We start from the raw sequence: 24,561 nt of genomic DNA, 5'->3' as shown, positions 1-24,561 counted from the left end.
CGATGTGGCGGCGTTCTGGAGGCTTTCTGGCGACTTCGACTTCTCTCTGTGCGTTTTTAGGTCGAAGGCAATATATAGTCCGAAGGAGGGCGTCGGAGGCCGGCCGAGGGGGCCACACCACATGGCCGCGCGGGCCCCCCCTGGGCCGCGCCGCCCTATGGTGTGGGGCCCTCGGGCCTCCACCTGGCGTGTCCTTCTAGCTCCGTCATTATTCTTGGAAAATAGGGCCTTCTGCATAAATTCCGAGGATTTTCCCAAAAGTTGGATTTCTGCACAAAAACGAGACACCAGAACAGTTCTGCTGAAAACAGCGTTAGTCCGTGTTAGTTGTATCCAAAATACACAAATTAGAGGCAAAACAATAGCAAAAGTGTTCGGGAAAGTAGATACGTTTTGGACGTATCAGACCTTCATACTGCTCAGGCATTCAAAAAAGATGACCTTCTCTTCTTTGGTCAGAGCGTAACTGGCACGACCTTGAAACCATTCTGGATGCCGGTCATCAGGGTCTTTCAAACGTTGCTGGTCCTGCCGTGCTTCCTTTGTATCATTTGTCTTCCCATACACGCCCAAGAATCTTAGGAGGTTCACGCAAATATTCTTCGTAACATGCATCACGTCGATTGCAGAGCGGACATCTAGGACTTTCCAATATTCTAGCTCCCAGAATATAGATTTCTTCTTCCACATGGCTGCGTGCCCGTCAGCTCCCTTCGGAACTGATTGTCCGCCAGGACCCTTTCCAAAGATGACTGATACGTCCAATTTGCATCACTATTTTATATCATAATTTGCTGTTATTCATTGATATATTTCATATTGGGACACAATACTTATGTTATTTCATCTATTTTGCATGTTTCATCATTATTGGAGGATCAAGCACGGAGCCCGGGATTCTGGAAAAAGCACCGTCAGAACGCAATATTTCGGAAGATCAACTGTGGAAGGAAATTATACCAAAAATCCTATTTTTCAAGATGACGAAGGAAGCCAGAAGGAGGAGCTAGCTGGACCCAGGGTGGGCCCACACCATAGGGCGGCGCGGCCCATGGCCTGGCCGCGCCACCATGTGGTGTGGGGGGCCCACAGCCCCTTTCGCCTCCTTTTCTTCGCGAAACCCTTCGTCCCGAAAACCTAAGCCATAGAGGGTACCTCACGAAGAGTTACAGCCGCCTCTGCGGGGCGGAGAACACCAGAGAGAAAAGAGCTCTCCGGCGGGCAGGAATCCGCCGGGGAAATTCCCTCCGGGAGGGGGAAATCGACGCCATCGTCACCGTCATCGAGCTAGACATCATCTCCATCACCATCATCATCATCTCCACCATCATCACCGCCGTCTCCACCGCTGGACACCGTCACCGCCGTAGCAATTTGGGTTTGATCTTGATTGTTTGATAGGGGAAACTCTCCCGGTATCGATCTCTACTTGTTGTTGATGCTATTGAGTGAAACCATTGAACCAAGTTTATGTTCAGATTGTTATTCATCATCATATCACCTCTGATCATGTTCCATATGATGTCTCGTGAGTAGTTCGTTTAGTTCTTGAGGACATGGGTGAAGTCTAAATGTTAGTAGTGAACTATGGTTGAGTAATATTCAATGGTATGATATTTAAGTTGTGGTGTTATTCTTCTAGTGGTGTCATGTGAACGTCGACTACATGACACTTCACCATTTATGGGCCTAGGGGAATGCATCTTGTATTCGTTTGCCAATTGCGGGGTTGCCGGAGTGACAGAAACCTAAACCCCCGTTGGTATATCGATGCAGGAGGGATCGCAGGATCTCAGAGTTTAAGGCTGTGGTTAGATTTATTCTTAATTACTTTCTTGTAGTTGCGGATGCTTGCAAGGGGTATAATCACAAGTATGTATTAGTCCTAGGAAGGGCGGTACATTAGCATAGGTTCACCCACACAACACTTATCATAACAATGAAGATTATTTAGCCGTATGTAGCGAAAGCACTAGACTAAAATCCCGTGTGTCCTCGAGAACGTTTGGTCATTATAAGTAAACAAACCGGCTTGTCCTTTGTGCTAAAAAGGATTGGGCCACTCGCTGCAATTGTTACTCTCGCACTTTACTTACTCGTACTTTATTCAACTGTTACATCAAAACCCCCTGAATACTTGTCTGTGAGCATTTACAGTGAATCCTTCATCGAAACCGCTTGTCAACACCTTCTCGCTCCTCGTTGGGATCGACATTCTTACTTATCGAAAATACTACGATACACCCCCTATACTTGTGGGTCATCAAGACTATTTTCTGCGCCGTTGCCGGGGAGTGAAGCGCTATTGGTAAGTGGAATTGGTAAGGAAAACCTTTCTTGTTTGTGCTGATTTTATTTCTTTCTTTGCTATAAGTTATTATGGAGAGATCTTCTCTTCAATTTTTATTTGGGAAATCCACTACTACTGCAACGATAGTGGATGAGGCGCCAGGTGAGGAAGTGATACCATATAAAATACCTATGAAAATTATTGAACGTGTTATGGATAACCGCTATGAAGGGGATGGAACTGTCCACCCTGGAGATCATTTATTGTTCTTACATGAATTATGCGGTTTATTGAAGTGTGCAGGTATTGCTATGGATGAAGTGAGGAAGAAACTATTCTCTTTATCGCTGTCTGGTAAAGCGGCACATTGGTATAAATTACTGGATAATGGGGATTCTCTTGAATGGAATGATATTGTGCCCCGGTTTTATTCTAAGTTCTATCCTCCAAGTGAAATTCACAAGGATCGGAATCGCATATATAATTTTTGGCCTCATGATGGAGAGAGTATTGCCCAAGCTTGGGGGAGATTGAAGTCTTTAATGCTCAAATGCCCCATTCATGAGCTTCCTGGTAATGTTATTATTGATAATTTCTATGCAAGACTTTCTTTTCAAGACAAGACCTTGCTGGATACTTCTTGTTCTGGATCATTTACATGCAACAAAGAAGAGTTTAAAAGGGACCTTCTTGATCGGATCCAAGAAAATACTGAAGGTTGGGAGAACGACAAGGATAGAGAATCAGGTATAATTTATGATTATAAATGCATTGAAGCTTTTATGGATACTGATAAATTTCGTAATATGAGTGCTACATATGGTCTTGATTCTCAAGTTGCTGTAAATCTTTATAAAGCTTTTGCCTCTCATTATGAATTGCCAAAGAAGAATTTTGATAAGTATCATGAACCTTATAAAGATAAAATTGATTCATCTATTAATAAATGCGTTGTAGTTGAAACTGCTGATCATGTTATTCCTGAAGCTTATATTGAAAAAACTCCTTTCCCTGCTAAAATGAAGGAGTACTCTGTTATAAATAGTGCGGTTCATAAAAGTGAAAAAGAAACCTGTAGAACACGAAGAACAAATAAAAGTTGAACTCTTTGTTGCAATAGTTAAAGATCTTGTGACTGAAAATGTGGAGGATGGTCATATTATTTTCTGTGAAGATGCTTCTAATATTGTTTCACATCCTAATAAACCCAAACAAGCTAGTGTTCCTATGCTATCTGTTAGAATTGGTGATCATTGCTATTATGGATTATGTGATATTGGTGCAAGTGTTAGTGCTATTCCTTATGAGCTTTACACGGAGATTATGCACGAAATTGATTCTTGTGAACTTGAAGATATTGATGTGGTTATTCAGCTGGCTAACAGAGAAACTATTTCTCCAATTGGTATTGTTCGAGATGTGGAAGTTTTATGCGGTAAGATTAAATATCATGCTGACTTTTTGGTACTTGGTTCTGCTGCTAGTGATTATTGTCCTATTATTTTTGGTAGACTTTTTCTAAATACTTGTGGAGCTATTATAGATTGCAAGAAAGAGAAAATTTTGACTAAATTTGCTGGTGAATCTTATGAGTTTAACTTCTCTAAATTTACCAAAACTCCTTATAAAGCTGATTTGCCTAATAATGATTTTAAAATGGAACAGTGTGCATCTATTGTTCTTGTTCCTAATAATCCTTTGCAGCAACATTTGGAGGATAGCGAGAGTGAAGTTTTTAGGAAAGAAAGAGATGAGCTTGAGGAAATTTTTCTTCGCCAACCTATTCTCAAGCATGATTTACCGGTGGAAGATTTGGGTACAACACCGCCACCAAAGGAAGATCCTGTTTTTGAATTAAAGCCTTTGCCTGATAATCTTAAATATGCTCATATTGATGATAAGAAAATATATCCTGTTATTATTAGTTCTAAGCTTTCAGAGATTGAGGAAGAAAGGTTATTGGAAATATTGAAGAAACACCGAGGAGCTATTGGCTATACTCTTGACGATTTCAAAGGGATTTCTCCTTCTATTTGCCAACATGCTATTAATATGGAAGATGATGCAAAGCCTGTTGTTGAACATCAGCGTCGTCTAATTCCGAAGATGAAGGAAGTGGTAAGGAATGAGGTATTAAGACTTCTTGAAGCTGGTATTATATATCCTATTGCTGATAGTAGATGGGTTAGTCCTGTGCATTGCGTTCCCAAGAAAGGAGGAATGACTGTTGTGCCTAATGATAATGATGAGCTCATCCCTCAAAGAGTAGTTGTAGGGTATAGAATGTGCATTGATTTTCGAAAAGTTAATAAAGTTACTAAGAAAGATCATTACCCTTTACCATTTATTGATCAAATGCTAGAAAGATTGTCTAAAAATACTCATTTTTGTTTTCTTGATGGCTATTCTGGGTTTTCACAAATTGCTGTTAAAGCTAAAGATCAAGAGAAAACCACTTTCACTTGTCCCTATGGAACTTATGCTTATAGACGTATGCCTTTTGGTTTATGTAATGCTCCTGCTACTTTTCAAAGATGCATGTCTGCTATTTTTCATGGTTTTTGTGAGAGTATTGTAGAGGTATTCATGGATGATTTTTCCATCTATGGGAATTCTTTTGATAGTTGCTTGCGAAACCTTGATAAAGTTTTGCAGAGATGTGAAGAAACTAACCTTGTTCTTAATTGGGAGAAATGCCACTTTATGGTTAATGAAGGAATTGTATTGGGACATAAAATTTCTGAGAGAGGTATTGAAGTTGATAGAGCTAAAGTTGAAGCAATTGAGAAGATGCCCTATCCTAGGGATGTTAAAGGTATTCGTAGTGTTCTTGGTCATGCTGGGTTTTATAGGAGGTTTATTAAAGATTTCTCCAAGATTTCAAAGCCTCTTACTAATCTTCTTCAAAAAGACGTACCTTTTGTTTTTGATGACGATTGTAAGGAAGCTTTTGAAACTCTAAAGAAAGCCTTAACAACTGCTCCTATAGTTGAACCCCCTGATTGGAACTTACCATTTGAAATTATGTGTGATGCTAGTGATTTTGCTGTAGGCGCTGTTCTTGGACAGCGAGTAGATAAAAAACTGAATGTTATTCATTATGCTAGTAAAACTCTTGATGCTGCTCAAAGAAATTATGCTACAACTGAAAAAGAATTATTAGCTGTAGTCTTTGCTTGCGATAAATTTAGATCTTATATTGTTGATTCAAAAGTTACTATTCATACTGATCATGCTGCAATTAGATACCTTATGACAAAGAAAGATGCTAAGCCGAGGCTTATTAGATGGGTACTTCTTTTGCAAGAATTTGATTTACATATTGTAGATAGGAAAGGTGCTGATAATCCTGTTGCTGATAATTTGTCTAGATTGGAAAATATTGCTTATGATCCTGTTCCTGTTAATGATAGTTTTCCAAATGAACAATTGGCTGTAATAAAGGTGAGCTCGCGAGACAGTCCTTGGTATGCTGATTATGCTAACTTTATTGTTTCCAAGTACTTGCCTCCAACCTTTTCAGCTCAAAGAAAGGAGGAAATTCTTTTATGACTTGAGGCATTATTTCTGGGATGACCCACACTTATATAAAGAAGGAGTGGATGGTATTATGCGAAGATGTGTTCCCGAATATGAACAACAAGAGATATTGAGTAAATGTCATGGTAGTGCTTATGGAGGACATCACGCCGGAGAAAGAACCGCGCAAAAGGTTCTACAATCAGGTTTTTAATTGCCAACTCTCTTCAAGGATGCGAGAAAGTTTATTTTATCTTGTGATGAATGCCAAAGGGTTGGTAATATCTCCAGACGAAATGAAATGCCTATGAATTATACTCTTGTTATTGAACCATTTGATTGTTGGGGATTTGACTTCATGGGACCTTTTCCGTCTTCAGAAGGTAACACTCACATACTTGTTGCTGTTGATTATGTTACTAAATGGGTGGAAGCAATACCTACAAAAAGTGCTGATGGTGAGACCTCTTTAAGAATGCTTTTAGACATTATTTTTCCTAGATTTGGAGTGCCTAGATATATTATGACTGATGGAGGTTCTCATTTTATTCATGGAGGTTTTAGAAAAACTCTTGCTAAGTATGGTATTAATCATAGAATTGCTTCCGCTTATCATCCTCAAACTAGTGGTCAAGTAGAATTATCAAATAGAGAGATTAAATCTATTTTGGGAAAGACTGTTAATAAAACTAGAAAGAATTGGGCTAGTAAATTGAAGGATGCACTATGGGCTTATAGAACTGCTTATAAAAATCTCATGGGAATGTCACCTTATAAAATGGTTTATGGGAAAGCTTGTCATTTACCTTTAGAACTAGAGCATAAAGCTTATTGGGCTGTTAGAGAATTAAATAAAGATCCTAAACTTGCCGGTGATAAGAGGTTGTTGCAATTAAGTTCTCTAGATGAATGGAGAAATGAAGCTTATGAAAATGCTAAACTCTTTAAAGAGAAAGTTAAAAAATGGCATGATAGAAGGATTATTAAAAGAGAATTTAATATTGGGGATAAAGTCCTATTGTATCGGTCTCGTCTCAGATTCTTTGCAGGGAAATTACTCTCAAAATGGGAAGGACCATATGTTGTCGAGGAGGTGTATCGTTCAGGAGCAATCAAAATTAGCTCTCTCCAAGGCAATGCCACGCAAGTGGTGAATGGACAAAGACTCAAGCATTATATCTCGGGTGATTCTTATAATGTTGATGTTGATATTATTCAAGTGGAAACACCGGAGGCTTTCATCAAAGGGCAAATTGACAGTCCGCCAGAACTCGACTTTGAATAGGTAACAATACTGGTAATGAAAAGTACGCAATTTACTTTCTGAACAATATTTTTGCTGTTTTTGGAAAATATGAAAAATTACGAGTTCGAAACGGAGTGGAAAGGACGCACGAGGGGGTGCCACCATAGGGCGGCGCGGCCTGGCTTGGGCCCGCGCCGACCTATGGTTTGGCCGCCTCGTCGCCCCTTTCCGACTCTGGTTCGATCTGGTACTTTCCGTTTGTCGTGAAAATTTTTGCTATATAATCCCCCGGACCCCTGGAGGTCCGTATATCGTTTTCTCGACGTGTTTTGTTTTGAGCTGTTTCTGCCAGGATCTGTTTTCAGTCTAGAAGCACCATGGCCTCCAACAACAAGGGCAAGGGGCTTTCGGAGGAAGAAGTGAAGAGAGTGCCATCAAGACAAGAGCAGCCAGCCGTTGGGAGCAAGCAAATCTTGGTGGGATCTGTTGACACTCGACGTTCTTTTTCTCATAACTTGCAGGGACCTTTACCACCCGCTCTTAGCCTCGACTCCTTCCCTGTGTTGGAAGAAGTTCTACGAACTACCGATGAGTTTTGTGATCAATATCGGGCTCTAAGAAGAGAAGTGGAGATACTCCAGGAGGAGAATTGCCGCCTCCGAAGAATGCTGGAATACCACTCGATTCACATCACAAGGTCATCATCGCCAACTTCAGATAACAATGAATCTCTTCGAGTCTTAGTGCAGAATTGCCAAGCTGAGAAACTGAAGTTGAAAGAGTTCTGTAAGAAGCGCGGGAGGAGTTCATCACCACCATCGCCAAAGGAGTAATTCATCATCGGTATTGGCATCCCCTTGGTTTGTTCCAAGCTTGGGGGAGTGCCGCGGTATCACATTATCACTACCTTTTACTTTTATTGTCAAGTAGTGTCATATCATGAGTAGGGAAGTTATCATATAAGATGGGTTGCAGTTTGGAAGTACCTCTCCTTTAGTTGGTTGTCTATGTATCCCTTGGTGTGAGTTATCGTTATGGAATATTAATGAGAAGTCTTATCATTTACATATTGCACATCTTATTTTAGTTTGCAATCTCTATTATATGATTTACCTTGTTGTTAGTATTGGTATCACTTTGGGAGCATTGAATAAATCTATTTGGTTTTGGCAAACTTAGCATTGGTCAATAGCAACAACACTTTGAGGTTTAAGTAGAAAAGAGAAATACATGTAGTTGTTTCATATCTTTCTTTCTTGTTAGCTCATAGCTTATTATTCTGAAGTTAAAATTGTTTGTGCTTACAAGGAAGATGCATGATTGTTTCTATCACATGTATATTTGTTTGTTTCCCTCGACTCTTATGCTTGCTAATTAACCTTGCTAGCCAAGGACCTGTACTGAGAGGGAATACTTCTCGTGCATCCAAACCTTAGCCCAAACCTATGTCATTTGTGTCCACCATACCTACCTACTACATGGTATTTTCTGCCATTCCAAGTAAATACTTCATGTGCTACCTTTAAACAATTCAAAACTTAGTATCTCTTATTTGTGTCAATGTTTCATAGCTCATGAGGAAGTATGTGGTGTTTTATCTTTCAATCTTGTTGGGCAACTTTCACCAATGGACTAGTGGCTTCATCCGCTTATCCAATAATTTTGCAAAAAGAGCTGGCAATGGGATTCCCAGTCCCAAATTAATTAAACTAAATAGACACTCCTCCATGGTATGTGATTGATGGACGGCACCCGAAGGATTCGGTTAGCCATGGCTTGTGTAAGCACAGGTTGGGGGGAGTGTCATCATCATAATAAAACAAAAATAAAAAGACACTCAATCATGGAATGAGATTGTTGGCGAGGCACCGAGGATTCGGTTAGCCATGGTTTGTGAAAGAAAGGTTGGAAGGAGTGCCACATAAAATGAAATAATATGGGAGCCGCTCTTTGGAGGTTGTCTGGCAAGGGGGTTAGAGTACCCGCTACCAGTCGTTGACAACAACAAACACCTCTCAAAATGTTACTTTTATTCTCTTTATATGATTGCAAAACTGAAAAAGCTCTAGCACATGATTTAATCCCTGCTTCCCTCTGCGAAGGGCCTGTCTTTTACTTTATGTTGAGTCAGTAAACCTATTTCCCTCCATCTCAAGCAAGCATTTGAGTAGTTGTGATCAAACCATTATATTGTGATTTGCTTTATCATGTCTTTTATTCTTCCTTGTTTAGTACAAGTTTTATCTGAATGAATATAGCTTTGCAAGTTATCAATGATCATGAAGAGACCATTATGATTGAGTATGCAAGTTGTGCCTTATAAACTTTAACATGAGAGCGCTGCTCAATGAGATAAGTATAATCTGTTAATTGTTCTCTGACCAAGAACGAAGTTTGCCATCACCAATTATGATTTCTTATGCACCTTTATTTGTGATTACCTTATACTTATTTCAAGTTGAGTTATATGAGGAAGTTGTCTACTACAATGTCTTGTGCGAATGAATATGATGCTTCTTATCCGTATTTTATTTATCGACTCTTCACTCCATAAACATGTGGTCCTGTTTACCGAGCTCAGTTTCGCTTGGGGACAAGCGAAGTCTAAGCTTGGGGGGAGTTGATACGTCCAATTTGCATCACTATTTTATATCATAATTTGCTGTTATTCATTGATATATTTCATATTGGGACACAATACTTATGTTATTTCATCTATTTTGCATGTTTCATCATTATTGGAGGATCAAGCACCGGAGCCAGGATTCTGCTGGAAAAAGCACCGTCAGAACGCAATATTTCGGAAGATCAACTGTGGAAGGAAATTATACCAAAAATCCTATTTTTCAAGATGACGAAGGAAGGCAGAAGGAGGAGCTAGCTGGACCCAGGGTGGGCCCACACCATAGGGCGGCGCGGCCCATGGCCTGGCCGCGCCACCATGTGGTGTGGGGGGCCCACAGCCCCTTTCGCCTCCTTTTCTTCGCGAAACCCTTCGTCCCGAAAACCTAAGCCATAGAGGGTACCTCACGAAGAGTTACAGCCGCCTCTGCGGGGCGGAGAACACCAGAGAGAAAAGAGCTCTCCGGCGGGCAGGAATCTGCCGGGAAAGTCCCTCGGGAGGGGGAAATCGACGCCATCGTCACCGTCATCGAGCTGGACATCATCTCCATCACCATCATCATCATCTCCACCATCATCACCGCCGTCTCCACCGCTGGACACCGTCACCGCCGTAGCAATTTGGGTTTGATCTTGATTGTTTGATAGGGGAAACTCTCCCGGTATCGATCTCTACTTGTTGTTGATGCTATTGAGTGAAACCATTGAACCAAGTTTATGTTCAGATTGTTATTCATCATCATATCACCTCTGATCATGTTCCATATGATGTCTCGTGAGTAGTTCGTTTAGTTCTTGAGGACATGGGTGAAGTCTAAATGTTAGTAGTGAACTATGGTTGAGTAATATTCAATGGTATGATATTTAAGTTGTGGTGTTATTCTTCTAGTGGTGTCATGTGAACGTCGACTACATGACACTTCACCATTGATGGGCCTAGGGGAATGCATCTTGTATTCGTTTGCCAATTGCGGGGTTGCCGGAGTGACAGAAACCTAAACCCCCGTTGGTATATCGATGCAGGAGGGATCGCAGGATCTCAGAGTTTAAGGCTGTGGTTAGATTTATTCTTAATTACTTTCTTGTAGTTGCGGATGCTTGCAAGGGGTATAATCACAAGTATGTATTAGTCCTAGGAAGGGCGGTACATTAGCATAGGTTCACCCACACAACACTTATCATAACAATGAAGATTATTTAGCCGTATGTAGCGAAAGCACTAGACTAAAATCCCGTGTGTCCTCGAGAACGTTTGGTCATTATAAGTAAACAAACCGGCTTGTCCTTTGTGCTAAAAAGGATTGGGCCACTCGCTGCAATTGTTACTCTCGCACTTTACTTACTCGTACTTTATTCAACTGTTACATCAAAACCCCCTGAATACTTGTCTGTGAGCATTTACAGTGAATCCTTCATCGAAACTGCTTGTCAACACCTTCTGCTCCTCGTTGGGATCGACATTCTTACTTATCGAAAATACTACGATACACCCCCTATACTTGTGGGTCATCAATGACTTTGAAATCCTTGACCATATCAAATACCTCAGCACCAGTGCGTTCCGCAGGCTTCGGCCGGTGATCTGCCTTGCCGTTGTAATGCTTGCCTTTCTTTCTTACTGGATGAATTTTCGGAAGAAATCGACGATGCCCAAGGTACACATTCTTCTTACAATTTGGCAAATGTACACTTTCAGTCTCATGTAAGCAGTGCGTGCATGCATTGTATCCCTTATTTGACAGTCCCGAAAGGTTACTAAGAGCAGGCCAATCGTTGATGGTTACGAAAAGCAACGCTCGTAGGTCAAATTCCTCTTCTTTGTGCTCATCCCACACACGGACACCAGGTCTACCCCACAGCTGTAGAAGTTCATCAACTAATGGCCTTAGATACACATCGATGTCGTTGCCGGGTTGCTTCGGACCTTGGATGAGCACTGGCATCATAATGAACTTCCGCTTCATGCACAACCAAGGAGGAAGGTTGTAGATGCATAGAGTCACGGGCCAGGTGCTATGGCTGGAGCTCTGCTCGCCAAAAGGATTCATGCCATCTGTACTTAGACCAAATCTTATGTTCCTTGCGTCAGCTGCAAAATCTTTGAACTCTCTGTCGATCTTTCTCCATTGCGTTCCATCTGCGGGGTGTCTCAACTCCCCGTCCGACTTACGGTCCTCTTTGTGCCATCGCAACAACTTGGCATGCTCTTTGTTCCTGAACAGACGTTTCAACCGTGGTATTATAGGAGCATACCACATCACCTTGGCGGGAACCCTCTTCCTGGGTTTCCCGCCCTCAACATCGTCACCAGGGTCATCGCCTCTGATCTTATAACGCAATGCAGTGCATACCGGACATTCATTCAAATTCTCGTATTCACCGCGGTAGAGGATGCAGTCGTTGATGCATGCATGTATCTTCAGAACCTCTAAACCTAGAGGGCAGACAATCTTCTTTGCTTCGTACGTACTGGCGGGCAACTCGTTATTCTTTGGAAACATATTCTTCAATATTTTCAGCAAGTTTTCAAATGCCGAGTCAGCTACACCTGCCTGTGCCTTCCATTTCAGCAAATCCAGTGTGCAGCCCAGCTTTTTCAGACCATTATCGCATCCGGGGTACAACGACTTTCTGTGATCCTCTAACATGCGATCCAAATTCTCCCTCTCCTTTTCAGTTTCGCAGCGTCTCCGTGCATCAGCAATGGTCCGACCAAGATCATCAACGGGCTCATCACGTGCCTCCCCTTCACCTTCCCCTTCACCTTCCCCTTCACCTTCAGCATCCTCCATGAAAGTATCACCGAAATGAGCAAGATAGTTTTCATCGATGAAATCATCCCCTTCTTCATCTTCTTCCATTATAACCCCTCTTTCTCCATGCTTGGTCCAACAATTATAGCTTGGCATGAAACGGTGCCGAAGCAGGTGAGGTGAACTTCTCTTGAGGAAGAGTAACCCTTCTGATTCTTACAGTCAACACATGGATAGATAACAAAACCCTTCTGCTTATTCGCATTAGCCACTACGAGGAAATCTTTCAAACCCGTAGTGAACTCGCCGGAGAGTCGGTTACCGTACATCCATTGCCGATTCATCTGCATTATTATAATATAAAATATATAATTAACCATCATGCATTTGTTAAACTAACTAGCTATAAACAATAGAAATTAAACAATGAACTACACACATATGCATATTTTATCAATGACACATATGAAAGGTTCAAGTTGCTAACCGCGATCGAGGAGGAAAAAATAAATGAGGAAGCTCAAGTGTGGCTCCGACACTTCATATCATGTTTGTTTCATGCTCTTGGGGCATTTCATCAAAAACCTTGTGTGCATAAGAGGAACCAAAAGCAAACCTACACCCACTTGTGAAGCTTGTGAAGAGAAGTGGCACCAAATGGCTAAGTGCTGTGAGCTGAGGCCCTTTTATATGGATGGGCCTTTAGTCCCGGTTGGCCGACTAGCCAACCGCGACTAAAGCCCCCCCCGTCCACCAGCTGGCCACCGAGCGCGCTGGGCCCAGGTCTTTAGTCGCGGTTCGGGTAGGTCTTTAGTCGCGGTTCGCCACCCGAACCGCGACTAAAGACCCCATTAGTCGCGGTTCCTATATTTTAGCGACTAATGGGGCTGGACGGAAGACCATTTTTCTACCAGTGTCCACTAATCATTTTTTTAAAGAACTACTCCACTAATCATTATTAATCTATTTCTTTCTCTTATTGGATCACTATCTGATGACTTCTCCTGTCACAAACTTACTACGGCAATCTTTGTTCGGTTCAATGAGGGAGGAGCAGGGATAACGGCGCGTCGTCGGTTCGCTCTAGTTCTTGTACTCTTTGCTAGGTGTGGTGCAAAAACTTATTTCTAATTTTATTACTTGTAAAACTCTTCATATTAGTGTTGATGATTATTAATCGACGGTTGATTTTTTCTGAAAACACCACCGGTCCTTCGTCAATCCACTATGATTATGCAGTGATCAGTATAGCCTGGCTCTAGGACTCTTAATTAGGCCTGTATTGCATGGGCGGTGGCTTCATCTATGGATCCGCACTTGAGGATAGTAAGCTAGTGTAGGACCAACCGCTTGTACACGCTTTAAAAAATCTATGGGTCCTACACTAGCGGAGTAGATATATTAACATTAATGATCATGGTACATTATTACATGACTTAACATAGGATCAAACAAGATTCATGTGGCTAGCTGCGCAATACAACAAGATGATCATGAATGGAACCATCGTCAACAATTGGAACTTGAAATTGCCGCATCTGCAGTCTCCAAGTGCGTTTATAGTGTCGTGATCCACTTTAATGCCCCACGGGTGGCTCTCCTGATGATCTATCTAGAATATGCACCACATGTGCACTCACCAGTAATAAATGAGAAGTGCCATTTTCAATTGTTCAGAGCCTAACATTGACCTCCTATATTATGTGGGGTGTGCCACATATTATAACATATGGTGACTTGCTAGCAGGAAAACAAAAAAGGGAGCCGACAACATGTGCCGGTGCCTAGGTCGATTGATGTTGTGGTATCATGGGGAGGAACACCCATAACTATGCCTGCATGATATGCAAGGTCGTCGACCCTTGCTACAAATCTTGGTGTTGTTATCATGCCGAGATTGCTTGATCCTCGGTAGATCAATTATGCGCCTATAATGGTAACACACGGTTTTGTCAGTTTAGTGGTAACACATGGTTTTGTCAGTTTATATAAAGAGCCTCCATGATAATTATAAATATTTAACATGCACCAGACCAAACCAATTTTATTGTGCCTCCATAGCAACACACGAGCTCTTTGCTAGTTTTTAGCAAACTTTTCCAACTTATTAATCAATCAAACAAAAAAGCATCTTTTCCTATAAATATAATCAAACAGAAGTGTTAAATCGGACAAACTGAAATATTACAGAAGACAAAGATCCAAGATGAGGCTGAAAATTACACCAGGGTCCTTGGTTATGGCTAAGTAAATCAGCCTGCAGCCCATCGTGACCTGAGCCGAGCCCTGATAGAATTCAAGCTACCTGGGCCGAGCAAACATATCCAGCCGCCGTGGCGGGCTGTCGTGGCAAGCTTGCAGCCTGGTTGCCAAGAGCTCCCACCAATTCATCGGTTCAAAGTTGGAAGCTGCAGCTCGCCGCTCTGCTTTCGCCGCGGCGGCGCCGGCCATGCTCACGGTGTCCCTCCTGGACGCGCACCTCGCGAGGTGCTGCTCCGCGCGGCACCTGCTTCAGATCCACGCCCAGTTCATCGCCTCCGGCCTCCTCGCCGACGCCTTCGCCGCCAGCCGCCTCCTCCTCTTCACCTCCGCCACCCGCTTCCTCCAGCTCCCCCTCCACCACTCCTTCCGCCTCCTCAAACTCGTCCACCACCCCAACGCCTTCTCCTGCAACACCCTCCTCAAGGCCGCCCTGCTCGCCGGGATGCCGCACCTCTGCCTGCCACTGTACGCCTCCCTGCCAGCGCCCCCCGACGCCTACACCCACCCCACCCTCGCCGCGGCCTGCGCCGCAAGGAGGGACGCGGCCGAAGGCCGGCAGGTGCACTCCCACGCCATAATGCACGGGTTCGGCGACAACTTGTACGTCAGGAACGCCCTGATGCACATGTACTCTGCTTGCGGCTGCCTCCGGGACGCGCGCAGGGTGTTTGACGCAGGGCCCACGTGGGACGCTGTTTCCTGGAACACGATCCTGGCTGCGTACGTGCATGCCGGGGATGTCGACCAGGCACTCGGGGTGTTTGCGCGGATGCCGGCGCGGAATGCTACGGCTGTGAGCTCGATGGTGTCATTGTTTGGGAAGAGGGGTATGGTGGACGAGGCGTGGAGAGTGTTTGATGGGGCCGACTGCAGGGATATCTTCGCGTGGACGGCCATGGTTTCTTGCTTTGAGCGGAACAACATGTTTGCAGAGGCCTTGCACGTGTTCTCGTGTATGCGTCGTGAGCCGTGGCCTCTGGATGAGGCGCTGATGGTCAGTGTGGTGGCTGCTTGTGCACAGTCGGAGGTAATTCATAATGGGGAACTGTGCCATGGACTGGTTATAAGAGCTGGCCTTTGTTCGCTGGTGAATGTTCAGAATGTGCTGATCCATATGTATTCATGTTGCTTGGATGTTGCTGCGGCGCGGAGATTGTTTGACAGTAGCAAGTGCTTGGACATGTTTTCCTGGAACTCGATGATGGCTGGCTATCTAAAGAATGGTCATGTCAAAGATGCAATGGCATTGTTCAGTGCAATGCCTCACAAGGACAATGTTTCTTGGAGTACGTTGATATCTGGCTGTGTGCAGAATAACCAATCCTCAGATGCGCTCTCTGTTTTCGATAGCATGCGATCCCAGGGAATCAGGCCAGACGAGGTTACTGTTGTCAGTGTTATATCTGCATGCACTAATCTGTCCGCTCTGGAGAAAGGAAGGTCGGTGCATCAGTACATAAGGCAAAACAACTATCACATCACTCTTGTACTTGGGACTAGCCTCATTGACATGTACATGAAGTGTGGATGCTTGGAAGCTGCATTGGAAGTCTTCAATGTAATGGAAGAAAAAGGAACGCCTTGCTGGAATGCTGTCATTGTCGGACTGGCTATGAACGGCCTTGTGACAAAAGCCCTTGACATGTTTTCAGAGATGGAAGCATCTGGCACTGCTATCCCGAATGAGATAACTTTCACTGGAGTTTTGAGTGCTTGCCGAAATGCTGGCATTGTTGAGGAGGGCCGTCACTTCTTCAAGTTGATGCGGCACAAGTACCAAATCGCGCCGAACATTAGACATTACGGATGCATGGTTGATCTTCTTGGACGTGCTGGATATGTTAAAGAGGCTGAGGATATGATTGAGAGCATGCCCTTGTCACCTGATGCCCCAGCATGGGGTGCATTGCTTGGTGCCTGCTGGAAGCATGGTGAGAAAGAGGTTGGGGAAAGAGTGGGGAGGAAGCTTGTTGATATGGATCCTCACCACGACGGGTTTCATGCTATGCTGTCTAACATATATGCTAAAGAGGGGATGTGGCAATCTGTAAATGACCTAAGGGGTTCCATGAAGCAACGCCATGTCATAAAAGTTTCAGGGCACACTGTGCTTGAAATGTCACATTCTTCATGAAATTCTAGCAGGTGATGGCACCTAGAAGCACAATGCCTAGAGGCTAGAGTGGTCCAAGTTAAGGTCTCACAAGGTCATTAATGCATCCCTACTTATCTGTGGCTTGTGCTCGAAACATCTTTTGATTGCTTGTTATTCTCATAATGTTTCCTCTGTTTATGCTTTCAGATACAAACAAAGATCTACCTGGCATTAGCAACCAAATTGTTCATCTTTTGAACATTTACCAGAGGTCAGCCATAATTTCCTTCTTTCTTGTTTCCGTGAAAATTCATTCGTCTGGCATATTGAATAATGAATAGGGAACAACATAACTCATAGTCATGGTTTTCCTTCTTTTTGTATTCAACTAGTTCTAAACCAGGCGCAGACCGACAATTTTCTTAAATATTAATATGGTAAACCAGGGTAAGAATAATAAAAGGATATAGCAGGGATCATGACTCAGAAAGTGGGTTCCCTTTTAATTAAAAGGCTATATGTAGGCGAATTCCTTTTTGAGATGCATATTTATGGAGAAACATGTTCTCTTCGCCATCAAATGTGATGAGATACTAGAAATATCATATCTATTTTACAAAAATAAAATTCCATTTGATACAAAGAAATGATTGATTAGGATTGAGGCATGGTATAAAGTACTGGTTATGCATGATATAATAGAGTAAAATGGGCTTTGATCTATATAGTTGTGACAAACTGACAGATTGAATCAAATTTCTTCTTTACTACCTTGCCCGTTGCACCAAATTTGTAACTATAATCCTGGTTTGAATCTGATTTAAGATTTGTCTCTATGCTGATATCATGGGCCTACCTTACTACTACCTATCAGGATGACGTGATCCATGCTGCTAGGTTTGAGGGAGAAATATTAAATCTGGTTCAAATAAAGACTGTGGCTGCAAAATCTGGTACATTTGGCTACTAAGTAATACTGGGTCAACCTTTCAGTTTGTCACAACTGTCTGGTTCGAATGAAATTTATTGTTGCCGACTGTGAGATCTGCCAGTGTATAATTGGTTCATTGAGTTTTGACATGCAAGTTATTGCCGTGCTTTAGTAATTTCATACACCTGCAGTATTATTTATAAGTTGAACAAATTTAAGTGTATGCATGTGATAGCGAAAAGTATTTTTGAACTGAATGTACTCCCTCGGTCCCTCCATGTCAAAATATGGTGCATTTTAGTTCTGTGTCAAGTCAAACTTTGACCAAGTGCATAGAAAAAATATCAACATCTATAATACTCCCTCCGTCCGGAAATAGATGTCGCAGATTTGTCTAAATATGGATGTATCCAGACACTAAAATGCATCTAAATATATCTGTATTTAGAAAAATCTGCAACATTTACAGTACCAATCATGGAATATATTTTTTCATATTATATTTCTTTGGTATTGTAGATGTTGATGCTTTTTCCTATAAACATGTTTGACTTAGGCCAAAACTAATATGCAGCATATTTTGAAATAGAGGGAGTAGTAATTTAATATTGACACAACTCAAATAAGTTTAGCAAGAAGAAAGTTTGCATGCACTGACATGAGAACAATCTTACCCTGCTTGCTGCAAATGCTAACATGAACCCTTGGGAGTTGATCTGACAGAGTCACAGCAGACCTGCTAAATTATGATAAGATGGAGAGATATCAGTATATGATTGAATGGTCTGATTTTAAATTAATGAGAGATATAGCTGGATACCAGCTGTCAGTTCCTTGAACGACAATGGGGTGGTGGCGCAGTTCGCTAGCGCATAGGTCTCATAGCTAAAAAATAGTTACTTGCGTGTGACTAGAAACATGGAACACTCCCCTTTTCATCAGATAGAAGAGAATACGAAGCAATCATCACAGTCAAGAATGAATTCTCTTTACTTTGATTAAGTCCTAGGCTCCTAGCTAATTGAGGTCATTATATGCTAAAGGGAAACAAATAGGCTTATTGACTGATAGAACAAACGTGAGAAGACAACTGGCAGGTATTGACTTTACAAAATCTTACATTCTTGTTGCGAGTGCTAACATGGACCCATGTGAATTTTGAGATCTACTCTCGAAATGGGCTTGCTAAATTAGTTAAAGAACTCAAGGGATATTGGGAGTAGTGCTATCGACACAAGTCCAAATAAGTTTAGCAAGAAGATAATTTGCATGTACTGAAATCAGAACAATAATACTCGGCTTGCTGCAAACGCTAACATGAGCCCCGTGTGACTTGATCCGACAGACTCACAACAGACCTGCTAAAATTATGATAAGATGGAAGGATATCAGTATATGACCGACTGATCTGATTTTTATTAGAAATATTGAAATATTGAACACTCCCCTTTTTATTGAACACAACCCTTTTTATTAGATAAAAGAGAATACGAAGAAATCATCACAGTTGAGAATGATTTCTCTTTACTTTGGTCAAGTCCTAGGCTCCCAACTAATTGAGGTTTGTCTATCCTAAACGGAGAATAATTAGTCTTATTGACTTATAGAACAAATTTGAGAAGACAGTTCACATGTGTAGACTTTACAAATTGCGGGTGCTAACATGGACCCATGTGCATTTTGAGATTTACTCTCGCAATGGGCTTTGCTAAATTAGTTAAAGGACAAGGTATATGACTAGTTGACTGGTTAGTTTTAAAACTAGTTGGAAGTACTGCTGGATACCACTGTTGGCTCCTTCTATGTGACTCGAAAATACCGAGAACTTAACCAGATGAGAAGATAAAAGATGAAATGATTAACACAGTTGAGCATAATTTCGGTTTACCTTGTTAAAGTCTTAGCAAATTAAGGTCAATATATGCTAAAGGGAAAGACTAGTGGCTAAAGGGAAAGAAACTAGTCTTATTGACTGAAGAAAATATGTGATGATGATCATTGCTTGAGCAAGAGAAATAACATAATGATGACAGATCTACCCATGGGAAAAAAAAATACTAAAAATATGTGCCACTGCCTAACCTAATTATATCAAGATGGTGCAGTGTCAACTCTGCTAAATGCAGATCCAGAAGTTGCAGGCAACTCACCAGTTGGGTGATATATTCATTTGAGTCCTCCTAGCTTACTGTGTATAAAAAGATCTCCAACTTGCAGATAGAAGACAAAACAGCTCAATTTATGTGAGCCATACACGAATATGCTGGCAGTGGCATCAAAGACTACCTTTGTTATTTATCGTATAGAAGTTAAACAAGTAGCAACGTGAAAGGGTGTCAGCAGAATGCTGCCAGATCGAAGCCCACCACCATCAGTACATTTAGACAAAAGCAAATGCAGAATATTGACCTGGATGCAAGGTTCGTCCTAAAAAATATATGCACAACTGCATCTGCGATTTTTCATACATCCAATATATGTATTAAAATATATCAAATTGCATCGTTCAAGTTCTTGTAGTCTGCACTTAAAAGCGCTGACCGTTGATGCAACTGGACAATTTTGCATACTTAAAAGAGGCTATTCGTAGTGTTGTGGAGTCGCATTACTATAACAGAAATATGCACCACTATGCTCAGCACTTTATAAGTACCTTTCATCGTGCTATTCCATAGTCCCATCTCGGTTGCTTACATTTGATAATCAGCAGTTGCACCAAACACAACACATCTGTTAGAATGGGTGAGAGTAGAGGAAGCATCGCCTTCTTCACGAGCTACAGGCCGCCAGTGCCCCTGGACATATTCTGCTGTCCAGTTCCAGCGTCATCAAAGCTGGACGAGCTGCACTTGACGGACGGCTTGTCGTACAACTACAACGGCCAAACTGTTCCACCAGAAGCTCTCAAGACGATTGTCAAGCGCCTAGAGTTGGCACCACAAGCCGCGATAGAAGCCGACATCGATTCGGGCCGTCTCACCGGCTTGATCTTTGTCTCCGAAAGGCAACACAACCTTGAAACACTCCAGATAGCCCTGCGCTCTAATGATGACGGCGAAGTCAAGGTCTTCACCTTGGCTGACATCTATGGCACTGAGTTGTTCGGTGGTGCCCGTCTGGAGGACAGTGGCTGCATTGCTGGTGGCTACGAGTTGGACGGTCAAACGTCTGACCATTACCTTGTCTATGTGTCCACCAAGGAGCCCGTGCAAGAACGCCGTAGCCCCTGGAATGTCGTCTATAAAACTAATCTTGGGACAGGCGAAACTGAGCGCCTCACTCCACCAGGTTCGGTTGTTAAATTTTCTTTCGAAACCTTTTGCTATTTGATCTACTTCTACTTGTTTAGAGATGCATGGACTAAATGTGCTTCATTTCTGCTTTAATATTTGGTCTGTTTAATTCTACATAAACAGGGACGTTTGATTTAAGTCCCTCTGTGTCACCATCTGGGAAGAGGGTAGCAGTGGCTTCTTACCAAGGAAAGAAATGGGATGGGGAAATTAAGGACTTGCCGACCAGCATTTACGTGATGAGCATAGAGACCCCATCTCTGGATCGCGAGCGGGTGATCGAGAACGGTGGCTGGCCAACATGGGGAAGCGAGACAGTAATATTCTTCCACAGATTGACAGGGGAGAACTGGGGTGTGTTTCGGTATGACTTGAGCACCGGCGAGACCATCCGCGTGACCCCGGAAGCATTCGATGCGATGACTCCAGCAGCCATTGATGAAACAAGAGTGGCTGTGGCAACTATCCGCCAGAAATCTGTGTTCTTTGATGTTCGTGTTGAAGCGCAGTATCGTCATATCGAGGTTTTTGATATGAGTTCCCCAGAAAAATCACTGCAAATCACTCACTACACCAAGCCAAAAGGCGACCATTACAACCCCTTTGTGATGGACAGTGGCAAGTACATTGGCTACCATCGTTGCCAAAGCGACCATCTCCAGGTAATATACGTGGCTAGGTGCAATAGTTTGCTTGTTTAGTGAAGTCCTGCACAAAACATTACATCAAAGCTGTATATACTATTTTGTGTCTGCAGCATGGAGATGATGTCCCGAGACAATTCAACAAGCTGCTGTCCCCACACGAAGATGTTGGACTGTTTCGGGTTGCGGGTGCGTTCCCAGCCTTTTCCAAAGATGGCTCTAAGCTTGCATTTGTTGATAACGAGTTCAAATCCGTGTGGTTGGCCGATAGCGATGGAATGCGTGTTGTCTTTGAGGTAATACACCACTCATGGTCTGTACTTCTCTGGTTCGACAAAATAGATGATATTTTTGCGCGGTAAATAGATAAAATAATAAATAAATAATTGTTGATGATGTTGCGAGCTTGCAAATTGTGATGGAATGATTTATGGCTAGCTAATATTTATCGACTATGGATGCTGATTATTTGTATCTGCATATATAGACAGATGGCCCCAATGGCATCTTCTCACCAGTTTGGAACCAAAAGAAGGACATATTGTATGTGTGTATGGGACCGTCTTTCAAACCCAACGAAACGTTGGAGATCTACGCCATCCCCCATGTATCGAGTGGTGCACGAGAGCGGCGGCTGCTCACAAAGGGGAAATTCAACAATGCGTTCCCATCCACCAATCCAGAAGGTAAGAAAATACCACTGCATTCTTGCTTCAGTGACTTCATGAGTCCTCAATTACATTCATCGCAAATAACATCATTTTTTTATTTTTTATATCCCTAGTGGTGAAGATGATATCTATGTATATATATGCAGGGACAAAACTTGTTTTCCGATCAACGAAGCATGGAGGAGACAAGAAGTACAAGAGTCTATACATAATGGACGCAGAAGTTGGGGAGGACGCAGGCGAAGCGGAACGGCTGACAGAAGGTGATTGGACTGACACACACTGTCAATGGTCTCCGAACAAAGATTGGATCGTGTTCTCATCAAACCGCGACAGGCCCGCAGACGCGCCGGAGCGCGACCATGGCCTGGACCCGGGTTACTTTGCTGTTTACCTAATGAATGCAAGCGACCGCTCGGTGGTGAGGGTGCTCAGGAGTGGTTACGACCTCTCTGGTCACGTGAACCACCCGGTCTTCAGTCCAGATGGTCGAAGCATCGCCGTGACGGCAGACCTTGCCGCGGTGTCCGCTGACCCGATATCACTGCCGATCTTCTTCAACTCGGTAAGGCCCTATGGTGACATCTTCACCGTTGACATCGACCCGGATGACATGGAGAAGAACCAGGATGTGGAGAATTTTTCCCGTGTCACACACAGCAAATACGAGAATTCCACTCCCGCCTGGACAGTGTTCTCGACTGATGACCCGCATGCGCAATGGAACCTCCTGGTCATGGAGGACAATTACACCCCGTCATGTCCGTACGCGCATCATGATGGAGGTGAAAGTTGGCACATGACCGGTCAGATCTGCACTCCGAAAAGGGTCTGTTGATTTTCGCCGTTGTGCCGGAATGGCTAGATTTTCCAATGCCCCTTCGGGGTTATTTTTGTTTCTTACAAGTTGGAATTTTTGTTTGGGCTGCTGAAAATTTGCATTGTACACGTCTCATCTCGCTGAAATAAAGTTTGCCAGATTCATTTTCATCATAAGGTTGATTTACCATGTTTTCCTTTAATGATTTGTTTACTGGATACTCCTGTCATATATGTAAAAAAACTAGCTAAGTACCCATGCGTTACGATGGTAAATCAGGCACTACATTCAACCCAGTAAGCAAAAATGTCCACCCTGTTTACCTATGTTTCCAATGCTTGATGAAATTATGCACTGAGATTTTGACAAAACAGGTTGCGCTAAGTACCCGTGCGTTACGGTAAATCAGGCACTACATTCAACCCAGTAAAGGAAAACGTCTACCTTGTTTACCTATGTTTCCAATGCTCGATGAAATTATGCATTGTTGATAAAGCGGGTTGTGAAAAACACGTTGTGTTTTCATTTATTTTTTCTTCCGACAATATTTTTTTGTTTCCATCCTCAGTGCACCAAAAGGCGTATGATATTTGCCCACACCCCTAATATGAGGGATGTTTTGTTGCTCTACTCTGTTATTTCGTGCCAGCATTTTCTCCATATTGTCACGCACAATCTCTCTCTGTCTTGGACTAATAAGATCCTTTTTCTTCACGCTTGGTCACCCAATAGAAAATTGTGGCTGAACCCCATGACACCTACACCCACACTATTTTAATAAAAGAAAGATGTGTACATCATTTTGATGCAGGGCTGGGGTAGAACCTCCATTTTTTTATAGAAAAACTACACCCCCACTAACTTTCTTTTTTTTTCTTAGTGAATCACAACAAAAAAAATCCATAGAAAATGATGAGTGTAGTGCAAGATTACACTGTGTCACACAAAAATATTCCAAGAATTTTTTTATAGTATGTGGCCTACACAGAAATAACAAGTGGTAGCAAATATATCAGGCATCTGCAGACTGACGAGCTGGCCGTGGGGATCTGGAGGAGCGCTGCCCCCCTAAAGTGCAAGGTTTTCTGCTGGCTTGCTAGACGTTGGCGCCTCCAAACCAATGCGAGACGGTTCCGGCATCACCTCTCCACCTCCGCAACCTGCCTCTCCTGCCCTGAAGACGAAGATATTGATCACCTCCTGCTTCTATGCCCCCGCGCTCAGGAAGTCTGGCATTTCTTCCACAACAACTTCGGCTCCCGCGGGGTCGCCCATTTCACAGACATTTGGTTGGCTCGAGACCACTCCTACGAGGAAGCCACGATCAACACCGCCATCGCTTGGACCATTTGGAAGAGGCGGAACGCGCTTGCCTTTAATGGAATTGTGGAAGACCTCTCCCTCGCCTCCCGTCG

The 24,561-nt window shown here is 42.8% G+C and overlaps 2 protein-coding genes across 2 annotated transcripts; both read left to right on the top strand.

Moving 5' to 3' along the window:
* The first annotated feature begins 14,879 nt into the window (after positions 1-14,879).
* LOC139830171 (pentatricopeptide repeat-containing protein At2g22410, mitochondrial-like) lies at positions 14,880-16,826 on the top strand. The gene has a single exon (XM_071818172.1). The coding sequence runs from the start codon at positions 14,880-14,882 to the stop codon at positions 16,824-16,826; it is 1,947 nt and encodes a 648-aa protein (XP_071674273.1).
* On the top strand, positions 16,826-23,322 carry LOC127295549 (uncharacterized). Its single transcript, XM_051325514.2, has 8 exons — positions 16,826-16,899; positions 16,995-17,058; positions 19,936-20,138; positions 20,429-21,006; positions 21,135-21,673; positions 21,769-21,951; positions 22,143-22,341; positions 22,473-23,322. The coding sequence occupies exons 3-8, from the start codon at positions 20,113-20,115 to the stop codon at positions 23,162-23,164; spliced, it is 2,217 nt and encodes a 738-aa protein (XP_051181474.1). The 5' UTR covers positions 16,826-16,899; positions 16,995-17,058; positions 19,936-20,112; the 3' UTR covers positions 23,165-23,322.
* The last annotated feature ends 1,239 nt before the right edge of the window (positions 23,323-24,561 follow it).

The sequence above is a fragment of the Lolium perenne genome, chromosome 4, assembly GCF_019359855.2.
Source record: "Lolium perenne isolate Kyuss_39 chromosome 4, Kyuss_2.0, whole genome shotgun sequence".
NCBI lineage: Eukaryota > Viridiplantae > Streptophyta > Magnoliopsida > Poales > Poaceae > Lolium > Lolium perenne.
Note: the sequence above shows the minus strand (reverse complement) of the source record. Positions and strands in the feature narration are given on the sequence as shown.